General features: G+C 48.7%; 1 protein-coding gene across 1 annotated transcript in view; it reads right to left on the bottom strand.

Moving 5' to 3' along the window:
• Positions 1-22,501, bottom strand: part of WDR27 (WD repeat domain 27) — a 103,364-nt gene that overhangs the window by 60,996 nt on the left and 19,867 nt on the right. The window contains exons 4-11 of the mRNA XM_040627498.1: positions 21,597-21,738; positions 10,256-10,376; positions 8,950-9,053; positions 7,872-7,939; positions 7,557-7,678; positions 7,049-7,131; positions 3,557-3,635; positions 2,492-2,569 (exon numbers count right to left, since the gene is read on the bottom strand). Coding sequence (XP_040483432.1) covers positions 2,492-2,569; positions 3,557-3,635; positions 7,049-7,131; positions 7,557-7,678; positions 7,872-7,939; positions 8,950-9,053; positions 10,256-10,376; positions 21,597-21,738 — 797 coding nt within the window. The remainder of the gene's footprint in view (positions 1-2,491; positions 2,570-3,556; positions 3,636-7,048; positions 7,132-7,556; positions 7,679-7,871; positions 7,940-8,949; positions 9,054-10,255; positions 10,377-21,596; positions 21,739-22,501) is intronic.

Here is a 22,501-nt window from a genome sequence, read left to right on the forward strand (position 1 = left end):
GATTTCGAGCTGTACTACAAAGCTGTGATCACAAAGACAGCATGGTACTGGCACAAAAACAGAGACATAGACCAATGGAACAGTATAGAGAACCCAGAAATGGACCCTCGGCTCTTTGGGCAACTAATTTTTGATAAAGCAGGAAAAAACATCTGGTGGAAAAAAGATAGTCTCTTCAATAAATGGTGCTGGGAAAACTGGACAGCTACATGCAGAAGAATGAAACTTGACCACTCTCTCACACCATACACAAAGATAAACTCCAAATGGATGAAAGACCTCGATGTGAGACAGGAATCCATCAAAATTCTAGAGGAGAACATAGGCAGCAACCTCTACGACATCGGCCAAAGCAAACTTTTTCATGACACATCTCCAAAGGCAAGAGAAACAAAAGATAAAATGAACTTGTGGGACTTCATCCAGATAAAAAGTTTCTGCACAGCCAAGGAAACAATCAAAAAAACTAAGAGGCAGCCCACGGAATGGGAGAATGTATTTGCAGATGATGCTACAGATAAAAGACTGGTATCCAAGATCTACGAAGGACTTCTCAAACTCAATACGCGAGAAACAAATAAACAAATCATAAAATGGGCAGAAGATATGAACACTTTTCCAGTGATGACATACAAATGGCTAACAGACACATGAAAAAATGTTCAAAATCATTAGCCATCAGGAGGGCACGTATTGCATGGTGCACTGGGTGTTATACACAACTAATGAATCATCGAACTTTACATCAAAAACCAGGGATGTACTGTATAGTGACTAACATAATAAAAAAACATTAAAATAAAAAAATAACTCTGTAAAAAGCACTTTCTTCCAGAGGACCACAATGCATGCATTTCCAGCATAAACTCTCACGGATTTCTCACGTCCAACACACACTGAAGTGACTGTGGGAGCACTTGGGGAGAGAACACACACTACTTTCCAGAGTCACACTCTCCGTGGGCGGCCCTCATGGTCATTACTCTAGTTTACAAATGGCTATATCTGCCATGAGAATAACCACATTCCCAGTCTGTGAAAGAGACCGTGGACGGCTTGCGGGACAGGACCGGCGGCCAGGACCCCGCGCAGGGGCGGGCTGGCTGGAGCAGGTCCCACTGGACCAGGGAGCAGGCAGCACGGCCCACTGCAGGCACCCGTAGCCTTAGGCAGGACCTGCTCAGTGTTCATCCTCAGCAACTGCTTTGGCAGCCTCTGAGCAGCAGCAAGGTCGCGGGCCTGGGCCAGCCGGGGCACAGGAGGCCAGGCCCCTCCCCGGCACCCGTGTGGCCTCCACAGCCCTCCACCTCAGTCTAGAAGCACCGTCAGGCGGCGCTGCTACGCACTTCGGGGAATGTGGAAGGGCGCTGGGCACACAGCAAGGGCAGAAAAAGTGGCTGTGAAGACAGGTTGTTGTAAAAGCCAGAAGTTACTGGTGACAAGTCACACATTTACTCCCATCGTCAGAGGCCGTACAAGCTGGAAAGACTGGCCTTGCAAGCCTGCCCCACAGCCAGGCACCGCCATCCCTTCAAGTGAAATTTAGTGGGAGTTCAGAGGAGCCTTTCCCTGAGGACACTCGCCTGCGTCCAGGATGTTGTTTGGGGCCCTCCCCTCACTGAAACCCCTCCACAGAATGCCGCCCTAGGCCAGAAACACATCAAAGACCACTGGCTCCGTCTGGACAGCTGGGCTCTCGTAGGAAAAAGTCACCAACATGGCTCTTGGTGCTGCATTCCGTCCCCAACCACTGGTCTGGGTGTCACAGGATGTGAGAGCACCTGCGGGGGTCACATCCTTGCCATCGATGACCCACTGATACAGGAGCAGCAGAGAAGGGCAGGAAGAGCATTGGGCATAAGAGAAACATCACAAAACTGGGTAAAACCAGTGTTCTGCAAGTGACTGCTCGCGCACAGACGTGCTGCAGATGAGAGCAAGTGACATTTCAGCACCATAGCCCGGAACCTCTGTCCAGATGAGGTCACCTCCAAGTGTGGGACTGAGGGTCCTGGAGGGCCCCCCTCCTTCCCACCCAGGTACACGGGGCCCGGGGACCGGCAGGACTGGCCATGGTCCCGCACGCAGTGTGCAGCACCCACGAGACAAGAAGGGCGTCCAAGTCCATGCGCTCCTCTGGAGCCTGCCACCCTGGGACTCTTCCATGCAGTCGTTACCTAACAAACTCAAGAACGACCCATCATCGACTGCAACGCTTTCTAAAACAGAACTTTAACAAAACAAATCTTCCTAAGTTGTTAAGGTGGTAAAAACAGCAGACTGTCTGAAAAAGGATTAATAAGGCAGAACTGAATGTGACCAAAGGACATGTATATACCAGTAATGAATACACACTGTGTGCATACGTGCCCGTATGGACACACATACTTACAAGGTCGTACACCTGTCTGAAACAAATTCACGTAAAGTAGTCAAAGGGTCTCTCCAAATTATGCTACGTTTACTATGAACGGGCAAACTGGTTACTTACCACCTGTGACCGTCTCTTCGAGGTAAAGAGCGCTCACCGCTGCTCCTGGTGTTGGTCTTTGGTGAGAACATAGCTATGCTGTGGAAAGAAAACATGTTACTCTCAAAGATTACAGGTCCAAGCTTCTTAAGAGACCTGTATTTTGCAGCAAAATACACACATAAATTTAAAAACATTCACTGGGGCGCCTGCGTGGCTCAGTCGTTAACCATCTGCCTTTGGCTCAGGTCATGATCCCAGGGTGCTGGGATCAAGCCTCGCATCGGGCTCCCTGCTCAGCGGGAGTCTGTTTCTCCCTCTCCCACTCCCCCTGCTTGTGTTCCCTCTCTTGCTGTGTCTCTCTCTGTCAAATAAATAAAATCTTAAAAAAAAATAAATTAAATAAAATAATAAAAAAATAAAAACATTCATGCTTTCAGTGTCTCACGCTAGAAATACACGAAACATTCAATTACTTCGATTGTAGCAACTATCCTCCCACTTCTTTATCTGCAGTCGCACTCTTGTGACATTGTCTGCTTTCGGAGGATGAACGTACAGAATCACAACGGAAACTGAACCTCATCTGTGGATGCTACTTGCGAACCTCCTCAGGAACAGAAGTGAAGTCACTGGGAAGTCATGCTGAACCCTCCCCTAATAAAATCAAACTACCGAGTATTGGCAGTAGCTGAACAGTTGCCTGGTACTGGGCTGTTTTTCAGGTGAAGAAACAAGACCCCAGAGACGCTGAGACACAGGTGCTGAGCCGCAGGGACGCACGTGGGACAGCCCCACCCCCACCCCACACCTGCCTCCAAGCCTCTCGGAGCGAGCGGCACTCTCTGCATCAGGCTGTGCCCAGGGCCGTCAGGATGAGGCGCAGGAGAGGGTGGCCTGGCCCTGGGCCACGGCTGGGGGCTCTGCGTTTGCCGCAGGATCCGCAAGTCCCCTGGGTGCTGAGGAGGGGCTGGGGCCCGGATGAGGGAGGACAGCAGCCACAGGAGGGTGGGAGAAGAGCATGCGGGTGCACTGAACCCTGCCTCCACGTCCCATCATGAGCAACCTACGAGCCCATTTACTCACTGCGGTGTGGACGCATACCCAGATGACCTCACTTGGCTGTGGAAAACCAGGGGCTGGTCCTTAACGGCGCTCCGCACAGCTGCGTAAAACGAGTGTCAAAAGTAGCGAATGTTGAACATGACAAGAACAAAGTTCCTTGAGAACAGAAAAGTTCACACAGATGGAGTGAGCTTATTACCTATCAACTTAAACGGTTTCATATGATGATAAACCAACCACTACCAGCCAAGAAGTTTGCAGCGAGGGTATTAAGAGGATAAGAGAACAACGAGAAAATGTTTTTCTCATTCCTCAAATGATACTGAACTGCAGAACGTTCAAGACCACATATTTCAAACCCTCTGGATGAGCACGCCAGCTCACGTTGTAATAAAACGGGCCTACACAAAGCCCTATCTGCGTAACATCCTGTCCGTGGGACACCAAAGACCGGCCATCAGGAGCAACTCGCTCCGTGAATCTGTGACAAATACATCTTTGCTACAAACATGAATAGCAATGATTTAAATTAACCCAAATTTCTCATTTATACTCTTATTTATCATTAGAATAAAAAGAAAGATAAATCACTAAAACATAATTACGTCAGTGCCTTTTAATGGCGATAAGACTTATTACCCGATCTTTAACGCAAGTCTTCCACAACACTGCAGACTGATAAAACTCTGACATTGCATGAACTTATCGCAAATATTCATAAATCTCAAAAATTCTCTCAGATGAAATTAAATTCTGCCAAAATTATTTAATCTTACATACATTTAATACTTGGTATCCAATATAAATATTCTGTACAAGACTATAAGATAACTTTAGAAAAATGGGTAATTGTATAATACTGAGTTATTTTTTAAATACTTCCTTTTTTTTTTTTAAACAAAGAAAGATAGTTCTGTCTCTGGCGCTATTTCGAACCTAATAACCTGGACCATATTCCCATCAAGAACCAAGTGAAGCTAACGAGCAAATCGTTAAAATGACACGTATGTGACCAAGAACTGAGGACGCACCCTGGCTTACACAAGGCAGGGCCCCCCCGGGGGGGAAGGCAGGTGCCTCAGGGGAGATCTGGAAATAAAACTGCACCCACAGAGGACCAGAAAACCTCTCTCCACCTCAGTGTCAACTGAAGGAGAAAAAAGTCTCCAAGAAAAAGAAAGCCGACACGAGAATATTTGTAAGACCAGATAATAAAGTTACAGATGCATCAGTGTACTTGATTATGAGAAGGTCTTGAAACTACTAGATTAAGTTCATAAATATGTCAATGCATATTATTTAATAGTTGCCCTAAGCACTAAAGTAAAACAGTTCTTCACCACAGGTATTTCTTATTTCTGTTACGCTTTCTGCAAGTAGAGGATGGAAATTTTTAGATTACAGGACAGCTATAAACCAGTCATTTTCATTAATTCTCCATACAAATATTTTTTAAACAAGATATCAAACTGTCATAAAAATCAACACTTTGAAATTTCACGGCTCTCTGGATACAGAGAGATTATCATTTCTGTAATAACCTTACTATCTATACAATCGTTCTTATCAAAGGTTTTGCTCTACACGTCATTTAGCTGTGACACATGGCATATCACATACCCCCATCTGAATAAGATGGTCCACACTAGCAAAAACTGAAAAAAATCCATTTTTAAGGGTAAATCTAAATAAAACACATGCAAGAACAAAAGCTAAAGAAATAAGTGAGTTCAGTAAAAAAAAAAGTAGGAGAAAGAGTCATGGGTCTCATTTCACAACAGACCCCACACGAAGGCGCACGGTACGATCACAGCCCTGAGGCGTGAAGCCGCCCACAGGTGGCGGACGGACACAGCGGGCCACACTCGCAGGGAAAACACAACACGTCACTAGCCGCGTAACACGGAGATTTCATCCCCAAGTAGTTCTCTCTGAGTAAAAATATGTTTACGATTTCAGAATACTCTTCCAACTGTTAGCAATGTAATTCATATTTGTTAGTCACAAGTTTTCCAAATAATTTTAATAGAAGCACATACATAACATTCAATTATTTTTGGTATTAAGAAAATTATTCAAAAAGACTTTTTACATTATGCAACAATATGAAAGTACTTAGTACCAATTAGCTGTATACTTAAAAATGGTTAAAATGTTAAATTTTACATTATATATGTTACCACAATAAAAAATATACACAAGAAACAAGAAATAAATGAACAAAACATGTTTTTAAAAAGAATATGAAAAACAGACTTTTACCACATCGATAAAGTATAAGATCATAATATACAGCTAGAAAAGCCTCTCCACTTTGAGTAACACAAGGACATAGGATGGACAATTCCTTCAGGAAGCTGCTATTTAAATAAGGATGGCAGCTGACTTCCTGCTGAGCAATCCTCCCAGCTGGGTTTTCAGACTGAGCGGGAGGGAGAGATGGCGCAGGATGGGTCAGAAGAGGAGGAGGGAGCAGCCGCTCAGAGACCCAGGAGGGCGGGGGGCGGTCATCTGATCCCCAGGGGACCTGGCCACCGGTGACCTGTGAGTGTGGCAGTCAGGCACTCTGTACTATGTCTCCCAATAGGATGGTCAAGGATTTCAGAAGGTCTCGTAGAGAAGGGAGGGGATGGCTGGCACAGGGGCCCTGAGCAGGACAGGATCTGCAGGAGAGGAGAGCCTGGAGGTCCTAGCAGGGGGGCATCCCCGTTCCACCCAGTCCTGCAGCCTCCAGGAGCTGGGTCCCTCACCAGAGATGCAGATAAAAGCAGACTGACCGAGCACCTCTATTGTTTTTTAATTAGGTCAATAAGAGGCTTGATAAGACTGATTAGGACATTGGGTTGGTCACTGAAGGGAAAAAAAAGATTGATTATCAATGATTCTTACAATGGAAACAGATGGAATGTAATGAAGTCCATCATCTTAAAACAGAAGTTAATTTTAAAATCATTTCTTTGTAAAAAGCAACATGTGAATTTGTTTTCTGCTTCTAATAAAACAATGAGAAAAATTTTTGAGACCATCAGGAATAATTTATATGGGCTGGCTAGTATAAGACACCAAATTGGTTTTGATATAACGGCGTCACAACTAGTTAAGCAAACGTCCACATGTTTTAGAAATGCATGCTGAAGTACACGGGGGAAAATAACATGATGTTTGCGGTGTGCTTGAAAATTCTTCAGCAGAGAGGCAAGAAAAGATGACTCCCGTGATAATGACTGAGCCTCCACGGGGACCACTGCTCTTCCCACCACTAGAGCCATCAGCATTTTTAAATGTGTTTGAATTCCTATGAATTATACCCAATTCAGGAAAAGAAACATCTAGCACATTCCCTACCACAAACAGCATGTAAAACATATGTGAGAGGCAGAGGAATGAAGGAACACTGGAAGGGAGGACACACTGGATTTTCATGCTGACCAAGTAAGAGAATGGTGCCCCCAGCGCGGGGTCGAAGAGCACCACCAGCTTTGCTGCTGACAGTCCCGAGTACATCATACTAACCCGACTGTCTCTGCGGGGCCGGCTGCGCCCTGGTTTTCTCAGCACGTCTGAAGTACAGTGGAGAGGTGGACAGGACATGGGCGCTACGGAAGAAACACAAAGTGCATCAGGAGAGCAAACTCACATACCGGCCTCGCAGCAAGGAAACGCACATTTTAAGGACAGTCACAAGCGATTAATAATTCATGTACATACGGGCGTGCAATGTTTGGAAACAATCAAGCTTATTCTTATCCTTCTAAGAAATAGCTTTTAATATTTTTTCTAAAAGTGCTATTTCATAATTTACATTCTATCCTGAAATACAACATTTTACATTAAAACAAACTATGAATCATTTGGTTTTAAACAAGATAGAAGCAAAGCCATGAGCCATCATTTCTTTCAAACAGGGTTAGTACAGTTGGGAGTTTACTAAACTTCACTTTTCTTTCTTAAGATCAACAGGAATCAAAGTTCTACCAGCTGGTGAAGTTGCACATGAATACCCTACGCAGGAAGACGGTACCGAGGCAGCACGGACAGGTCCCTTCCCGCGTTGTGCCTCTGCTGAGACCTCACCAGAACAGCAACATGGATTTCCAGCATGGCGATCTTACGGCCAAACAAGGACGTGAGTAAGCAGATGGCCTGCACGGGACAGTCAACAATGCACACACAGTTATGATGACCTTAGTAGTTACGGGGTAGCTGCACACGGCACTGTGTGCTTCATCAACATGCTGCCTATGACATCGCGACCCGTAAGCCAACCATACGGTCCCCTGAGGAGTGAAGTGAGCGTACAGGACAAGCACAGAGAGCTACATTCTGCAGGACTCACCTTCTCATCACCGGCTTTGCTCTTCACTGCACAGGACCCGGCAACTTGAATGCTGAGGCTCCTGAAATCTTCACCAGCAAAGAGAAACAAACAAGCAATGTTGACAGGGTAAGTGGAGGGAACTACGCACTCACTGACGCACCTGCACACACAGGCCTGTGCTAGGGGCTGGCATGTCTTGAGGAGCAAGGCCCTTACAAGAGCCCTGAGCCCAGAGCAGCCCGAGACATGGAGAAGCAGGCGCCCACAGAGACCACAGACACAGCGTGCAGTGTAGCCACGGGGGAGCCGGGAAGAATACAGTCCCCGGGAGCAGGTTCACGTGAACCTTCAAGGGCGAGCGGGAGGAGAAAGAGAAGCTCAGGCCAGCAGAGGTTTGGAGGGCTCAGGCAAAGTCCCATAAGTGATGGAAAAGGCACAGTGACTTCCCATGAGGAGGGAGGCATGAGCTGGCCCAGGCTAAGAACTCAGACTTGTCCCCAAAGCCCAGGGGCCTCAAAAGAGAAAGAAGGGAGATTGCATTTACAGGTGACCCTGGCTGTGGCACACACAGGGAGGTTGGGGAAGGCAGCCTTAATCATGCCTACATTTCTGGCAGGGGCAGCTCAGGGCATGGTGGTCACGGAAACTGAGGACGGGAACCAGGGTTGGACAGGAGGGCGCCCCGGCTCAGTTCAGACAAGTTGAGTCTGACTAGCTTGTGAGACCATCCAGCCACCCAGTCACGGTGTTAAGTCTCCAATGGGAAATACTGACTGACGGGATGGACTTAAGAATCCTTGGTGGGAGCTTGGGACAGACATGGGAGTGCCGAAGAGAACAAGTGTTCCTCGGAGCCCTGCACGCACGCAGAAGATGGGAGGACTGGGGACCAAGGGGAGGGAGACCCACCAAAAGGTAGGAGTGGACTCAAAGTGTGTCCTTGGGATCTTGAGCACAGGGGCTGCCCGTGGCCCGTCTGCGCACTCTGATGACTAGGCCTTCTACACCGAAAGGGTCACTCTCTCAGATGCCAGAGAAAAAGATTAACTTAAGTTACACAAAATTTATATCAACAATGATCTAACTTTGATCTTACCCTTGTAATGTAAAACGGCTTCCAATTCGAAGTTTGCCAAGTTAAATATGAATAAGCCAACTGAGCTTCCAATCCACAAGCATGTGGTATTCTCAGAAGACAGGCTAATTTTAAAGGAAAAAGAGAAAATGCCCAATGGGTCCCCCTCCTCGGGCTCCCATCCCACAGGGTGCCACCAAGCAGGCCCTCCCCAAGCTCTTGGAGGCGGCCAACTCTGGACATTTATGATCTATAACTATCCTCGACAAAGCTGGAATTTCGGGTTTCCTGGACACCTGCTGTCTGGTGAAGACAAGTACTAAACAGCCACAACCTGATCCCAATTCGACTGTGACCTGCAAGGTTTTTCCTTTCTCTGAGGCCACAGGACTCTGCTCAGGTGGGCGTCCCTGAGAGAGGGGCAGCGCGGCACCTGAGGGTCCTGCCACACGGTGTCTAGAAAGGAAGAAAGCAGCTCAACAGGAAACAGACCACAGTAGCAGAGCCCATGAGAGGGCAAACACAGCTCTGCTTTCTCTTCTTTTTTTCGATGTACAAACTAGATAAGTGTTAATAAAGGGACCAATAAGCCTCCTCTGGCTGTGCCAGACCTGGGACTCTGAACCACTCTTGGCACCCTCTCTCCTGGCTGCCCCTCTGTCCCCTGGAGCCTCTGACCACCCTGACTTCCTGGGCTCATTCTTGGGCCCTCGCGCTCCCCCAGCTGTCCCCAAGTCGGCCAAACAACTCCGTGTGCCCCCCAGGGAGGAAGCCTGGGCCCGATCCTCAAGGAGCTCCAGCACAGGCCATTTCAGATGTCTGTTCCCATGCAATCTGAATCCAGGGGCAGATCCAGCAGGGCACTTGTGCAGAGACTTGGCCCAGAGCATGGCCGCCTCCCCATCGCGATAAGCCCCACCTTGTCCAGAGAGACCAGAGGCTCATCCCCCATTGTCCCTAGAGCTTTCTGTACTCAGTAGTAACAGCCATCATCACACATTCTGAAACGACTGATGGAGGGCACAGATGGGGGAGGTTTAGAAGGAGTTATGATTACATCCCCCTTTACCTTATTACAGAATCAAGATCTCCCTAGACTTTGGTGAGCAAAATTAAAAACAATTTAATTTCTTTCATTAAACAGACTTAAAAATAACTGACCAAGTTTATCAACTTTAAGACTTAGAATATGCAAACCTAAAAACACTAATAGTCATTATTACTTAAATAGACAAAAATACTTCGGCTTTATTTTAATCATTCTTAAAAAGTGAACCTAACTTAAGAGGAGTTCCTCAGTGGCACTGGCCAAGTCCATCACACTCACCCCCCACACTCGGCACGGAGGATGAGGGACAGATCGCAGGGTGCCAGCCCCAGGACAGGGAGGCTTGCTTCAACCTCCTCTCCTTTCCCCAGCCCATCTGTGCAGGTACGCTGACTCTCTCCTAGGAACAGAATTATTGATAATCTGAGCGTGGGATTAAAATGGTCAGGCGAGTTAAAGGCAGACAGCTGGCACACGGGCTGTTGTAGCAAATACACGCGGGCTAGAGTAACTCAGGTCAGATCACAAGTCAAGGAAAACGCCAGGCTTACACGTGATGAAGAACAGGATCATAAACACAGCGCAGACCCCACAGTGAGGCCCATCAGGAAGAAAGGTGGAGTCCCAGGCACACCTGGAGTCTAACTGTCCCTAAAGGAGGGTCAGGCTCACCTAATAAACGGCGCTTACACAAGAGGTAACGCAAGCGGAGACTTAAAGCATTAGGAAGAAAACAGATACATTGGATAAAGGTAATTTCTGACCTTCTTTCAACAGAAATAGCTTAAAGCCATCTATGAAAAAAAAAGACACAAACAAAAAGAAAGGAAAAAACACCTGTGCTGTAACACAAAACTTAGTGGACGGCACGTGCCCACAGGAGTAAGAAGAAGAATCCCCAGTGTTTTCCAGCAGCACGTCCGCTCCTTTTGTGACAAGGTATAGATATTAGAGCAACCGGTGAGGAAGTGAGGCGTGGCCACGGGGGGAGCAACTGTGGGCAGCGGGAGAGGATTCCCGCAGAGAAGGGGGCCGGCCCAGGTAGGCTGGGGGCCTCCGCACATGACAACCATCCAAAGCGGGGAAGCTGCTGCCCTGGGTTGGGGGGAGGCGTGCTCTCCTGATCAGCAGACCTCACCCCCTGCACACAGCATGAGCTTTGCTGCCGCCCCACCCCACCCCACCCTCCCTCACAAGAGCCCTCTGGTGCTGGTGCGCGTCTGAGGTCAGACACTAGATTTCTCCCAGTAAGAGCTGTCCCTGCCACGTGCTCCCTCCAGCTCGCGTAACACCGGACCCTGGCAGGCTGCTCAGGAGCCCCATGGGCCGGGGCCCTGTGCGCAGGCGCCCTGTGGGAGGGTCTGCGTGGCATTACCTGGCAGGCTGCACAGCCTGGACTCAATCCTCCTGGAGAAACTCTCTCTCTTCTTCTTTAGGTCAACTCGTGTCACACAACGATAATGATGTCCTTCAACCAAACTGAAGATCCAAAGCTGGAAAAACCAACAAGGCACAGACCGCAAGTCTGCCATCACAAGGCACAGGTAAACACACTGTACAAGCCCAAGGAGAACAATGGGTCTGGAGCCGGAGACAAGACCCACGCAGCCTGACAGCTGCGGACCTTTCCTCTGCGGGTCTGACCCTCCCTTTCCCTACCATCCAGAGCCTTCCCGGCACCACCCATCGATTCAGACCCCTGACGTCAGGTGCAGACACAACCTCTGGTTTATAAACCACTGCCCAAGAAGGCACGCGCTCTGATCCCCACTGACGCCAGGCCAGTCCCTCTGAACCCAACACCACGAACACACAGCTCCAAATACAACGGGCACGTCACCGGGCAAAAAGACAGTAATAGCAGTCACCTTTGTCAAAAAGAATAAAATTTCTGTTTCCAAAAATGCATCTGTGATATTGTGATTTGTAACAAGAAATACGTATTTTTGGACTTCCTCCCTGTTTCCAGCACAGACCTCTTAAAACCCCAGGAAACTTCCTAAGTGTTGAGTGACAAAGGTGTCTTTTGTTGTGTTAATGAGGTGACTTTAGAAAAGCCCCTAAGGGTGGGGGCAGGTTGTCAGGGAGCCAATCACGTGATCAGAGGCTCTGAACTTTCAGGCCCACACCCGAGGGGGCCGGGACTGCAGTTAAGGATCGATCGCCTGCGTAAAGAAGCCTCTGTAAAGTCCCACAAGTACAAGTACGGGGTTCAGGACCCTCCCGGTTGGTGAACACGGTCCCAGTCCACACCGGGAGGGTGACCCTCCCCGACCTCACCATATGTGCCTCTCCATCTGGTGCCCGTCTGTGTCCTTTATCACATCCTTTAACAGACGGGTCAACTGGGGGCGCCTGGGTGGCTCAGTCCTTGAAGCGTCTGACTCTTGGTTTCGGCTCAGGTCACGACCTCAGCGTCCTGAGACCAAGCCCCACATTGGGCCCCCAGCTCAGCACGCTCAGCAGGGAGTCTGCTGGAGAGTCTCCCTCTGCCTCTGCCCCCCACGCTCCCGCATGCGCTCTCTCTCTCTCAAGTAAATAAGTAAATCTTTTTAAAAAAACAGACTGGTAAACTGGTAAATAAGTGTTTCCCTGAGGTCTGCACGTCGCTCTAGCAAATCAGGGGGTGTGGGCCCCTCCAGTCTGCAGCCAGCTTGCACAGAACCGGGGTAACCGGCAGACCCACTTCTGTGGTTGGCGTGTGAAGGGGGCGCCCTCTCCTGGGACTCGGCCCCTCACCTGTGGGTGAGATCACAGGACACCCCGTTGGCGCGCTGGAGAGCTGCCCGGTGTGGGGGGCACCCCACGTGTGCGGTGACCCGAAGTGTCAGAGGCGAGGTGTTCCGTGTGAAGGGAAAGGACACTCACACGGGAGTGAGAACTGTGTTATTTCCTAACAGGATATCTTGCCCAAATTATCTCAACAGCAACTTTTTTAAAAAGAACAATAGCCATGCTTTGTGAATACACCTGAACGGCTCACCTAAAAAAACGTTAAGTTTTGAAAAAAAAAAATCAAGTATCTTTAAATTTTTCAAACTATATAAAGCTGGCTCTTCTGCCGTTGTGGGTGGCGCATGCGAGTATGAGCCCCACCCAATGCCCAGGCCCCAAAAGGAGCAGCCCAACTGCTGGGGGGAACAGTTTCTTCCAATCAGAAAGAATACGAGGGGGTGTGGAAGCAGAGACGCCTCTGCAGCCGTTCCTTGGACCCGGAACTGACGTTTGCCCTTCCCTCACCTGGCCGTTGGCACATCCCGTCACCAGCTGCCGGTTCTCTGCATCAAGGACGAGACTCAGGAGAGGGGAGGCTATGAACGGAATACACAAACATGTATCTCTAAATACTTACACTGAAAAGTATCCAAGTTTTACTTATAATATTTTTTTAGTCAAGTCTGAACTATCCTGAAATAACTTCTTCACCAGGAAATAGCAACCGTCAGTGCATACACATTTTGAGAACCTGCGTGTGTGGTGGGGGGAGCGGAGCTGTCCCACATAACAGCCTGGGGGCAGCTCCCCGTGGAGGTGACAGCCTGACTGGCACAGTCCATTCATGCCACGAGCCCCAGCAGCTCCATCACCCACACTAAAAAAAGCACTATTACACAATAACCATTAAACTTGCAACAGAAGTAACACATTTATAGGATTAGTCAGGAAAACAGCAATTAAATGATGCCTACTATTTAAATTGTTGCCTAGCATGTCATTTAGAAGTTATTCTGAATCTAAACCGTCAAGAATTTGGAAGGAAAATTAAGATAAATGGACATTTAAAAACACTACATGTCCTAAATAAACTATAAATGACATCAAAATCAAGCTAGTAATTGTTTCTTTGACAGTCAAATAATTCCACAAATTAATTTCAGAGAAATAATTCCAACGTAATTCCAAGAAATGTGCTTTGTCCCTGAGATCGACAGATGTATTCAAATTGATAAAATTTCCTACTTGGCACATGGATGAGTGATGTCAGGAAGAATGCTGAATCTCTCGGAAGACAACAGTATGTGCATGAGGTCACAAGGTACCCACACGTTCACTAAGCTGTATTTTTTGTGATTCATCCCCAGAAAAGGGCTCCCTGTGCAGCAGAATGTGCACCAAGAGCACGGGAACACCAGCCAGGAGATGTCTGGAGACCTATGTGACCTGTTGCAGGGACTCACCGCCAGACACACAGTTTGAGCAGAGGGCACAGTCACCGAGAGCTCAGGGCTGTACAGAACTTTCCGCCTAAGCACAGCCTCTGATCCACGTGGCAGACATGCCCCGCGGAGGCCTGGCGCCATGCCTGTTCCTGGGGAGAGCAGAGGTGGGCAGCACATCTCTTCTAGTGCACCAGTAAGCCTTTCAGACTGCAAGTATATGCTTAATTTTAAGTTAAAAACTTCAAGAAATGTACCTGTTAAGTGAATCCTTACAACGTGTAGATGGGAGGGAAACCCTCACCCTCTTGAATGTGACAACTCCAGCTTACAAACAAACACTAGAAAAACTTGACTCCACGAAGCCCACTGACAAAACACACATACAAGTTCTACGTTACCTGTTAACACTGATGAGTTGTAGATTAATGATCCCAGATGATGATCCCAAACCTTTGGAAAGACACATGTTTCTTTAGAAGAGACTGAAATTTTTTTCTGATCTACAATTCTGATGTAGCCTGAACTAATACTTCTACTCGGGTACAAATTAATTTGTGTGAGTTACCTAAAGGAGAAAATAATAAAATAGGTATATAAATAACAAAACTGTAGAAACACAATAAAAGACTTCAGAATCATATGGGAAAAAAGCTAACATTTCCAGAAGTAAGGATCCATGGGTTTGGAAGAGCCAAGACAGGGCTGCAGACATCTCCAGTACCCAACTGACACTGTGCAGGAGAGGTGTGCCGGCATAGTCATTGCCGCCTAGCTGTCAAGTGCGAGTGCATGTTTCAGACTCACTCTAGTGCTCTCCACACTCAGCTCCCATTCTCAGAAACCCCATGAGATGACGGGCACCCTCACTGCCATCCAGACACAGCTCATCTGTTCGCAGCAGCTGGAGGGGCTGGGGCTGGGCCCGAGCAAGGGAAGCAGCATCTGTGAGGTCCGGTCTGCTGGGCAGACACTTCCAGACGACGCAGGAGGTGTTTCAGTCTCTCTCCTCTCCCCCCCTGCAGGTGTAAACCACCCGTAACTCTTCTTCCAATTACACTGTACAAGTCCTCAAGGATAATAATCGTGATGCTAGCTGACTGGGAGCTGGATGGGAACAGAGCTGGCATTTTAAATTATTTTCTTCTTCAGCTCGATTTAGTTCTGATTGAATCCTCTGATATTGGAAAATGGCTCTTCTGCTCTGGGCCCCCAGGAAACACTGTGGAGTAAATTAACATTCTAGCTCCGCAAGGTCCTGGATTTGAAGAGGAGGGTCCCGCAGCTGACCCAAGCCCACCTGGGAATGTTGGGACACACCCAGCTGACACCTCGGGCCAAGTTCAGGACAGAAGTGTGGTAGAAATAAAATCACGTGTATGTGGTGACCGCAGACCAGAAAGGCCTGCCCAACTGTGTCCACAGTCCTCTGAAAAGCAGCTAAAGTACTCCAATGCCAATGCCCTTACCTTGAAGCTTCTGTCTTCAGACACTGAGATAAGGATATGTGTTTGCCACGGACAGAACTCGGCTGCAGTCACGACGCCCCGGTGACCCTGCAGCTCAGCTAGTGTAGACCGGCTCTGGGAAAATTTGTGAAGGACGATCAGTAACTAAATGTTCTGGCAATTGTTGTTATTAAGAAGTTACATACATCTCACAAAACAGTCTCTGTTAAGCTCTATTTTACATAACTCCCTTTTCCAAATGTGAAACTACCTGTCTATAAACCTAGAAGTTAAAATTCAGGGGCGCCTGGGTGGCACAGCGGTTGGGCGTCTGCCTTCGGCTCAGGGCGTGATCCCGGCGTTACGGGATCGAGCCCCACGTCAGGCTCCTCCGCTATGAGCCTGCTTCTTCCTCTCCCACTCCCCCTGCTTGTGTTCCCTCTCTCGCTGCCTGTCTCTATCTCTGTCAAATAAATAAATAAAATCTTTAAAAAAAAATAAAATAAAATAAAATTCAGACGGCTGAGCTGAGAGGGGGCACAAGATGCCCAGGGACAGGTGCACGGCAGTTTTAGAGACGAGCGACCCGAGGCCGATCCCGAGCAGAGCCACATGGCAGGCACGGCTCACGGGGCCCTCCCATCTTCCCGTCCACATCCTGTGTGCAGCCCTGAGGCCACTCTTCGCTGCCAGGACTGCCCAGAACAGCTCTGCGGGGGTGGGCAGAGTATCCTAAGATCAGACGGGACAGTGTTTCTACTACTACTGAGCTACCCTTTCTCCAAAGCCCTTGAAACCTGCTCTAGCCAGGCAGCCCCAGAAGACAGTGTCAGAAGCCAGAATCACATAGCACGGCAGAGAGATGGTGGTGACCAGTCACCCCAACAGACGTCCCTGTGGGGCTCCGGGCACCTGGGATCAGGCCTTCTCTTCAACCCCGCGGCATCCAGTCAGACAAGATCAAGATCCCCTCACACACATGCAGGAAAAAATACATACACACCTGTAGCCACACTGCAGCTTAACTAAGAAGTAAGCACTTAACCCTCCAAGACTTCCAATAATGTAACCCGAAACCCCTGACAAGCTATCTTACGTCTCTTATCACCAGATGATTAAAAATAAAAGGTGGGGTCATAATATGGACAAGAACAGGGATACTCTCCAGACTGGATGTTAGGAAATGCATATTTCTGCTCCCTCTAATGTCTGGAATATGAAAAAGCCCTTGTCTATTAATAACATTGTATTCTGGAAAATACCTTCTTTCCTTTTGGTATTTATGGTCATGTGTTACATTAGTTTAAGTGTTCTGCATTCATTTAAAGTCTCTCAAAGCAAAGTTCATAAACTGGTCACTACCTACATGTTCTGTCGAAAGAACTACAACACGTCCCGTACTTGCTGGCAGCCCACGCGTGTTCGGTAAGCTACTTTCCCTCAGTAAATCCCACAAGCCTGCTAAGAAACATGCGAACAATGACAGGCCAGCCGTACACAGTCCGGAACAAACATCTGCCCCCTCACTTTCCATGTGCGTGGTTGAGGCCTGACTCAGGCTTGTCATCTTCTCTTTCTGGGACATCTTATCTTCCTTCTGATGCTGACAGTGCTTCGTGTCCTCCCGGCTCACCTGCGTTCCTTCCTCCAGCACGAGGCTGGTGAGCTGTGCTCTGTGTGGTCGGTGCCTGAATGGAACACTGAACCCTAGGACACTTTCCATCACCTGTGACCTCACTTACAATGTTAGCGCTTTAATCTGCGTGAGCCTCAGTTGCACAATTTGGCCAAAAATCGCATGAACACAGACACGTACGCTCCGTGCCCCAAACTGCCTGCACACAGTAAACCGACCATCAACTAATCCTCAATTCAGATTTTATGCCTGACATTCTCCCTAACCCAGATTTTTTAAGTAGATGTGGCAGAAAATTCCTCATAGGCAAATAGCTTTGTTAACTGCATTCACTTGGCAAACAGAAGCCAAGGCCAGGGCTCAGATGATCTGTCTCCAAAGTAAGTCTCAAGCAGAACGTGAATTCTGAGGAAACGGAAGGCCTTCCTCACACCCCCGGCCCCACTCCTGCTCTCTCCTGCCTGGCTGAGCTTAATGGGCTCCCGCTTCCTAGTCAGACGCGAGATTTAGAAGTTGCAGAGCCTGGAAGAGGAGACATATTCGCTTAAGCCAACCCAAGTTAAGAGGTAGGTGAGAAAAGTCCAGTTCTTGACAGAAAGCAAGCTTTGAAAAGAGAGATAAACAAAAGCACTGTGCTGGGAGGGGTTGGAGAGATCACCAAAGGAGGAGAAATCAGAGAAATCAATGTTTGACCAAACACACTTGCTTAGCAGCCTGAAGCCTAATGTCATGGACTGGGGTCATGACTGACAGAAAACAGCAGCATCTGATTCAGGCGGCTTCCCAAGTGCAGTAAAGTGTGTCTTCCTTCACCGCCCAGTTAACAGTACTGCTGATAAGAGGCAGGTGGGGCCCCACTCAACTGCACGCGGGCAGGCATCGAACCTTACCTCAGTATCCAGCATGAATATTTGCTTTCCAGCACACACTGCAGCCACACGGTCATCCGGGCTCAACCTCAAACACAGCACCTTTCCCAGGAGGGTGCCCACGACAACCCCTCGAGGAGTCAGCCCTAGACAGAGTGTCAGTGTTAGTGTCAGTCTATCAACGGACTCGACAACCTCAGCCCAACTCCACAACAAGCCACAGGGAGGCTCTGATCTTGTAGCTCTATCCTCCAAAACCACATGCAGAGTGACGATGGGCCTGGATGTGACTTTGGCTCCTTGCGAGTATGAAAAACATCAGTGTGAACAGTTCTTCTGGAAGTACATGGAATGCAGGGATCATCCGTCACAAAATGACTTGGTGTCATCACAGATAATGGGTCTCTGGGAAGGCTGCATGTGCACACACAATGGGGGTCATACAAAATCGTTCACGGTCCCAATCCTTCCTCCTCCATGACCACACCAGCTCCCAGCTCAGCGGTGTGAGCTGCTCGGGCCCATGTCAGACAGGCAGAAGGCACAGGGTGCCCATCTGAGCCTCCGGGGCCTCTCTACCCCCATGAGGATGTCTCCAGGCAGGCCTGCAGGTCCAAGGTGACAACACTAGCTGACCCGCAGCCTCAAGCAGGTTTCCCTCAACCAACCCACCATGAGGCAGGACTCGGCGCCACTGTGGATGGGCCCTGTCCAGCAAGGTCATGTCACCAGCGAGACCGCAAACTACAGAACGGGAGAGGCACATACATCACATGGAGTTCTATCTTGGCTAAAATCCCATGGTCTCATTCCATGAGTATTCAACAAGTACCCGCGCTACCCCAAGCATCTCCCTGGGCACCTGGGACAGACCAGTGAACAAAGAGACAAAATCCTGCCTTTGTGGAAACCTTACCTGGGGTACGGGGTGGGACATTTAGGCACCAATAAGCAAATTAGGTACAATGCTAGAAGGAAGTGAACACCGTAAGAGAAAGCAAAGCGCAAAAAGGGACTAGGGTCCAGGGTGGTGGTCAGAAGGGCCCATGGCAATGGAGACCCTGAAGGATGTGGCAGAATCTACCATGGTCCTGAGATGGGGCAGCAGATGCAAAGGCCCGGGAGCAGGACCGGGCCTGGGCTGTTCCTTGAGACTGGGGCTTCGGCTGGGGGTCCCGTAGCTTTGTCAGTCCCTAGTCTGCATGAGGTGGGAAGGCACTAGAGGGCTCTGGGCAGACGTGTGGCATACTCAGACTCCAGTTTTCCAGGGACCCCTGGCTGTTGAGTTGAGAGCGCTGGGCAAGGTGAGCAGGAGGAGCCAATGCAATAACCCCGCTGAGTGATCTCAGCAGCCCGGACTGCAGGGAAGCAGTGAAGACGGGTGTGAGGAGTGTCCAGAGTTTGGTTACGTTTTGAAGGTAAAGCAGACAGAACTTGGGGTCAGTTGGATGTAGAGGTGTGGCGGGAGGCAGAAGCACAGTGGTATGATTTCTGACCTGAGCTGCTGCAGGGAGGCGGGAGGCAGGAGGCAGGTAGGGGAAAGGCGATCAGGACAGGTAAGCTACTCTGCGTCAGACATCTGCGTGGGGATATCCAGGCACAGTTCACACATGAGACCACAGTCTGGAGGGAGGACTCAGCAAGAGCAGTGGTGGCAGCTGTCAGAGCCTGGTGTCATCACCAAACGAGTGATTTTTGATGGGAAAGAGGGAAAGCCCATATTCCAGTGTGAAGAGGTTGGAGAGTGACAGGGAGCCAGCAAAGGAGCCTGGGGACAAGTGACCAACAACAGCCCCAGGTCACAGTGCATTTTCTAGTCCAAGTGCAAATGCAATCATATTGGACAGGAAGATGTAATCCAGTGCACCTGCCATAACAGGCATGGAAACCAAGCCTGGCGGTGCTGCGTCCTGCCCAGGCCCCTGCAGCTCCCCTGGACGGGGGTGGACAGCTCACCCCGGCCCCACTGCTGGAGCTTCGGGACACAGGAGCAACTGCAGCACACCGTGCCGTGCTCCAGCAGAGCCCCGGGGCTGTGCCCCAGGGCCAGCTTCGACCCTGTCCCTGGACCACACCACATGGGTCCAAGTCCACATGAGTTCTGAAGAGTGCAGCCCTTTCCCATGTGGAAGGCTGCTTATTTACAAAGACCTCTGCAGGGAGCAGATAACGAACATGTGGTTCACTGCACACATGTATCCGTGCGTACCTATGTTCACGTGTGTGCATGTGCTGCACACACATGTACATGCTTCTGCATCATGTATACTTATGTGCATATATACATGCACGCGTGTAGTGTATGCGTGTACATGTGTACACTATATACACACAAGTGTATGGTCTACACACATACGTTACTAGATGCATATATGTGTGTGCAGTATATTTACTATATTTACATGTGTGTGTTGTGCACGTGTGTCCATGTGTGCTGTGGACGTGTGCTGTGTGTGTGTACACGTGTTGCTATGCACGTGTGCATGCGCGCTGTGCTTATGTGTGTTGCTGTGCATACATGTACATGTGTGTACATCTGTGTGCTGTGTGTATACGTATATGTGTTCATGCAGGTGCTGTGCGTGTGTGTGCTGTGCGTGTGTGTGCTGTGCGTGCGTGTGCATGTGTGTGTCATGCATGTGTGTGCTGTGCACGTGTGTGCATGTGCGTGCTATGCGAGTGTGCATCTGTGTGTGTGTGTGCTGTGCTGATCCACTGACCCTGGGCATTCAACTACAAATTACATGAGATGAGGTATAAACTACTCCACGTGCTGCTGCCTAAGATCCCTTCATGCCTGTTTTCTGGAGCAATCCTACGAATTCTCAGTGTAACCAATTACATGGAGCCCAAACTCCTTAATGTGGTCCTCACCTCACTTCTCACCTTCATCTGATAAAACTCTCTAACATCACCATGCTCCCATCCCGTGGGCTCCTTCTCGGCTTGGCCGACAGGTTGAGTTCTTGATACAGACGGCCCGAGCACACACCGAGCACGGTGCCACTGTCCAGCACCAGCCCTTCCATCCAGCTCCTCCTCATGTTCCAGCTCAAAAGTCACCTCCCCAGAGATGACACCACGTGAGTGCATTCTGCCCACACCCTCCGTCGACCCCTCGCCTGCCTTCTCTACTGTGCTCCCCACAACTCATAACCACTCGCTTGCCTGCCTAATACATGTTTGCCTCTCCTCACTGTCTGTAAGGAAAGAATATTTCCACTTGCCCACATGTTTTCAGAGTTTCACAAAAAACACAGGTTTCAAAATAACAAAACACGGAAGATTAAAACTAAGGAGCCTATCATGTCAGCTTCACACACAGCAAAGGTCAGTAGATCTGAATGCCTGGTATGCTTCCCCCAAAGAACGTCCAGCTTGGACATCTATCTGGTTTCAAGGTTAAAGGAGTGAAAAATTCTCCCAAGCCCCCTTACGTTACCAAGTTTATTTAAGGATGAGTTATTCCCTTTGTACATTTCTTTAAATATATTTTAAATGTTCATTTACCTTGAAGTGCTTTCTGTCTGCATTCATCTAGACTCCACATTATAACATAATCCCGTGATGCGGAACAGATGAGAAGTGGACTCACTGCATTTCCAAACGCCACAGCAGTAATTGGCTCATGGTGTCCTCTTAGGGTCAGAGGCTGAAAGGGTTAACAGAAACAAAACTATTATAAACTATGGATACCATTTAAATATAAACAAACATAACAGCATCATCTCAAACCTAAGAAATCAAATGGATTGAATTTTTCAAACATACTTATTTCCTATATTCATTTATAATTCATGTATTAAAATTCCTGTAAACATACTGCTCAGTTACTCTCTCAAGCAAACCCTGTCACGGCTACTCAACGTCAAGAATCACACTAGTCAAGTGAGGCAGGTCCTCTCGCTCCTCCACGTCCTTGCTAGTTAGTAATTAAGCAAATGTGAATCGCATCTCTGCTACGTGCCTGAAGAAGTAACAGCTGTGTGGGACGTTGAAGGGTAAGGCAATGATGACGGATCCCCAAGAGGAGGGGAGCACTCGGGTCGCTGGGAGACCAGGTCCGTGTCAGAGGCTGCTGATGCAAGCAAGGAACACGGTGAAGCTACAGAAAGGCTGGGCACTGTGTACGGAGTTCTGACAGGGTGCTAGGAAATGGGAGGCCAGCAGAGAAGGTACAAGCAGAAGAATCTTTGACCAGACTTGTTCTCAGAACTGTGACACTGCTGCAAGCACAGAAGAGGGACCACCGTGGGCACACAGTGGGACCAAACATCCCAAAGCAAGTACAGTAAAAGCTGAATGAGGGTAGCAGGGATGGAGATGGGAGGAGACAGAGAACTGAAGACTCTGTGACCAGTGGACACTGAGAGATGGGGGAAGGGACAGAAGCAAAGATAATCAGTGTTCCAGGT

Source organism: Ursus maritimus, unplaced genomic scaffold (assembly GCF_017311325.1).
Source record: "Ursus maritimus isolate PB19 unplaced genomic scaffold, ASM1731132v1 scaffold_13, whole genome shotgun sequence".
Lineage (NCBI taxonomy): Eukaryota > Metazoa > Chordata > Mammalia > Carnivora > Ursidae > Ursus > Ursus maritimus.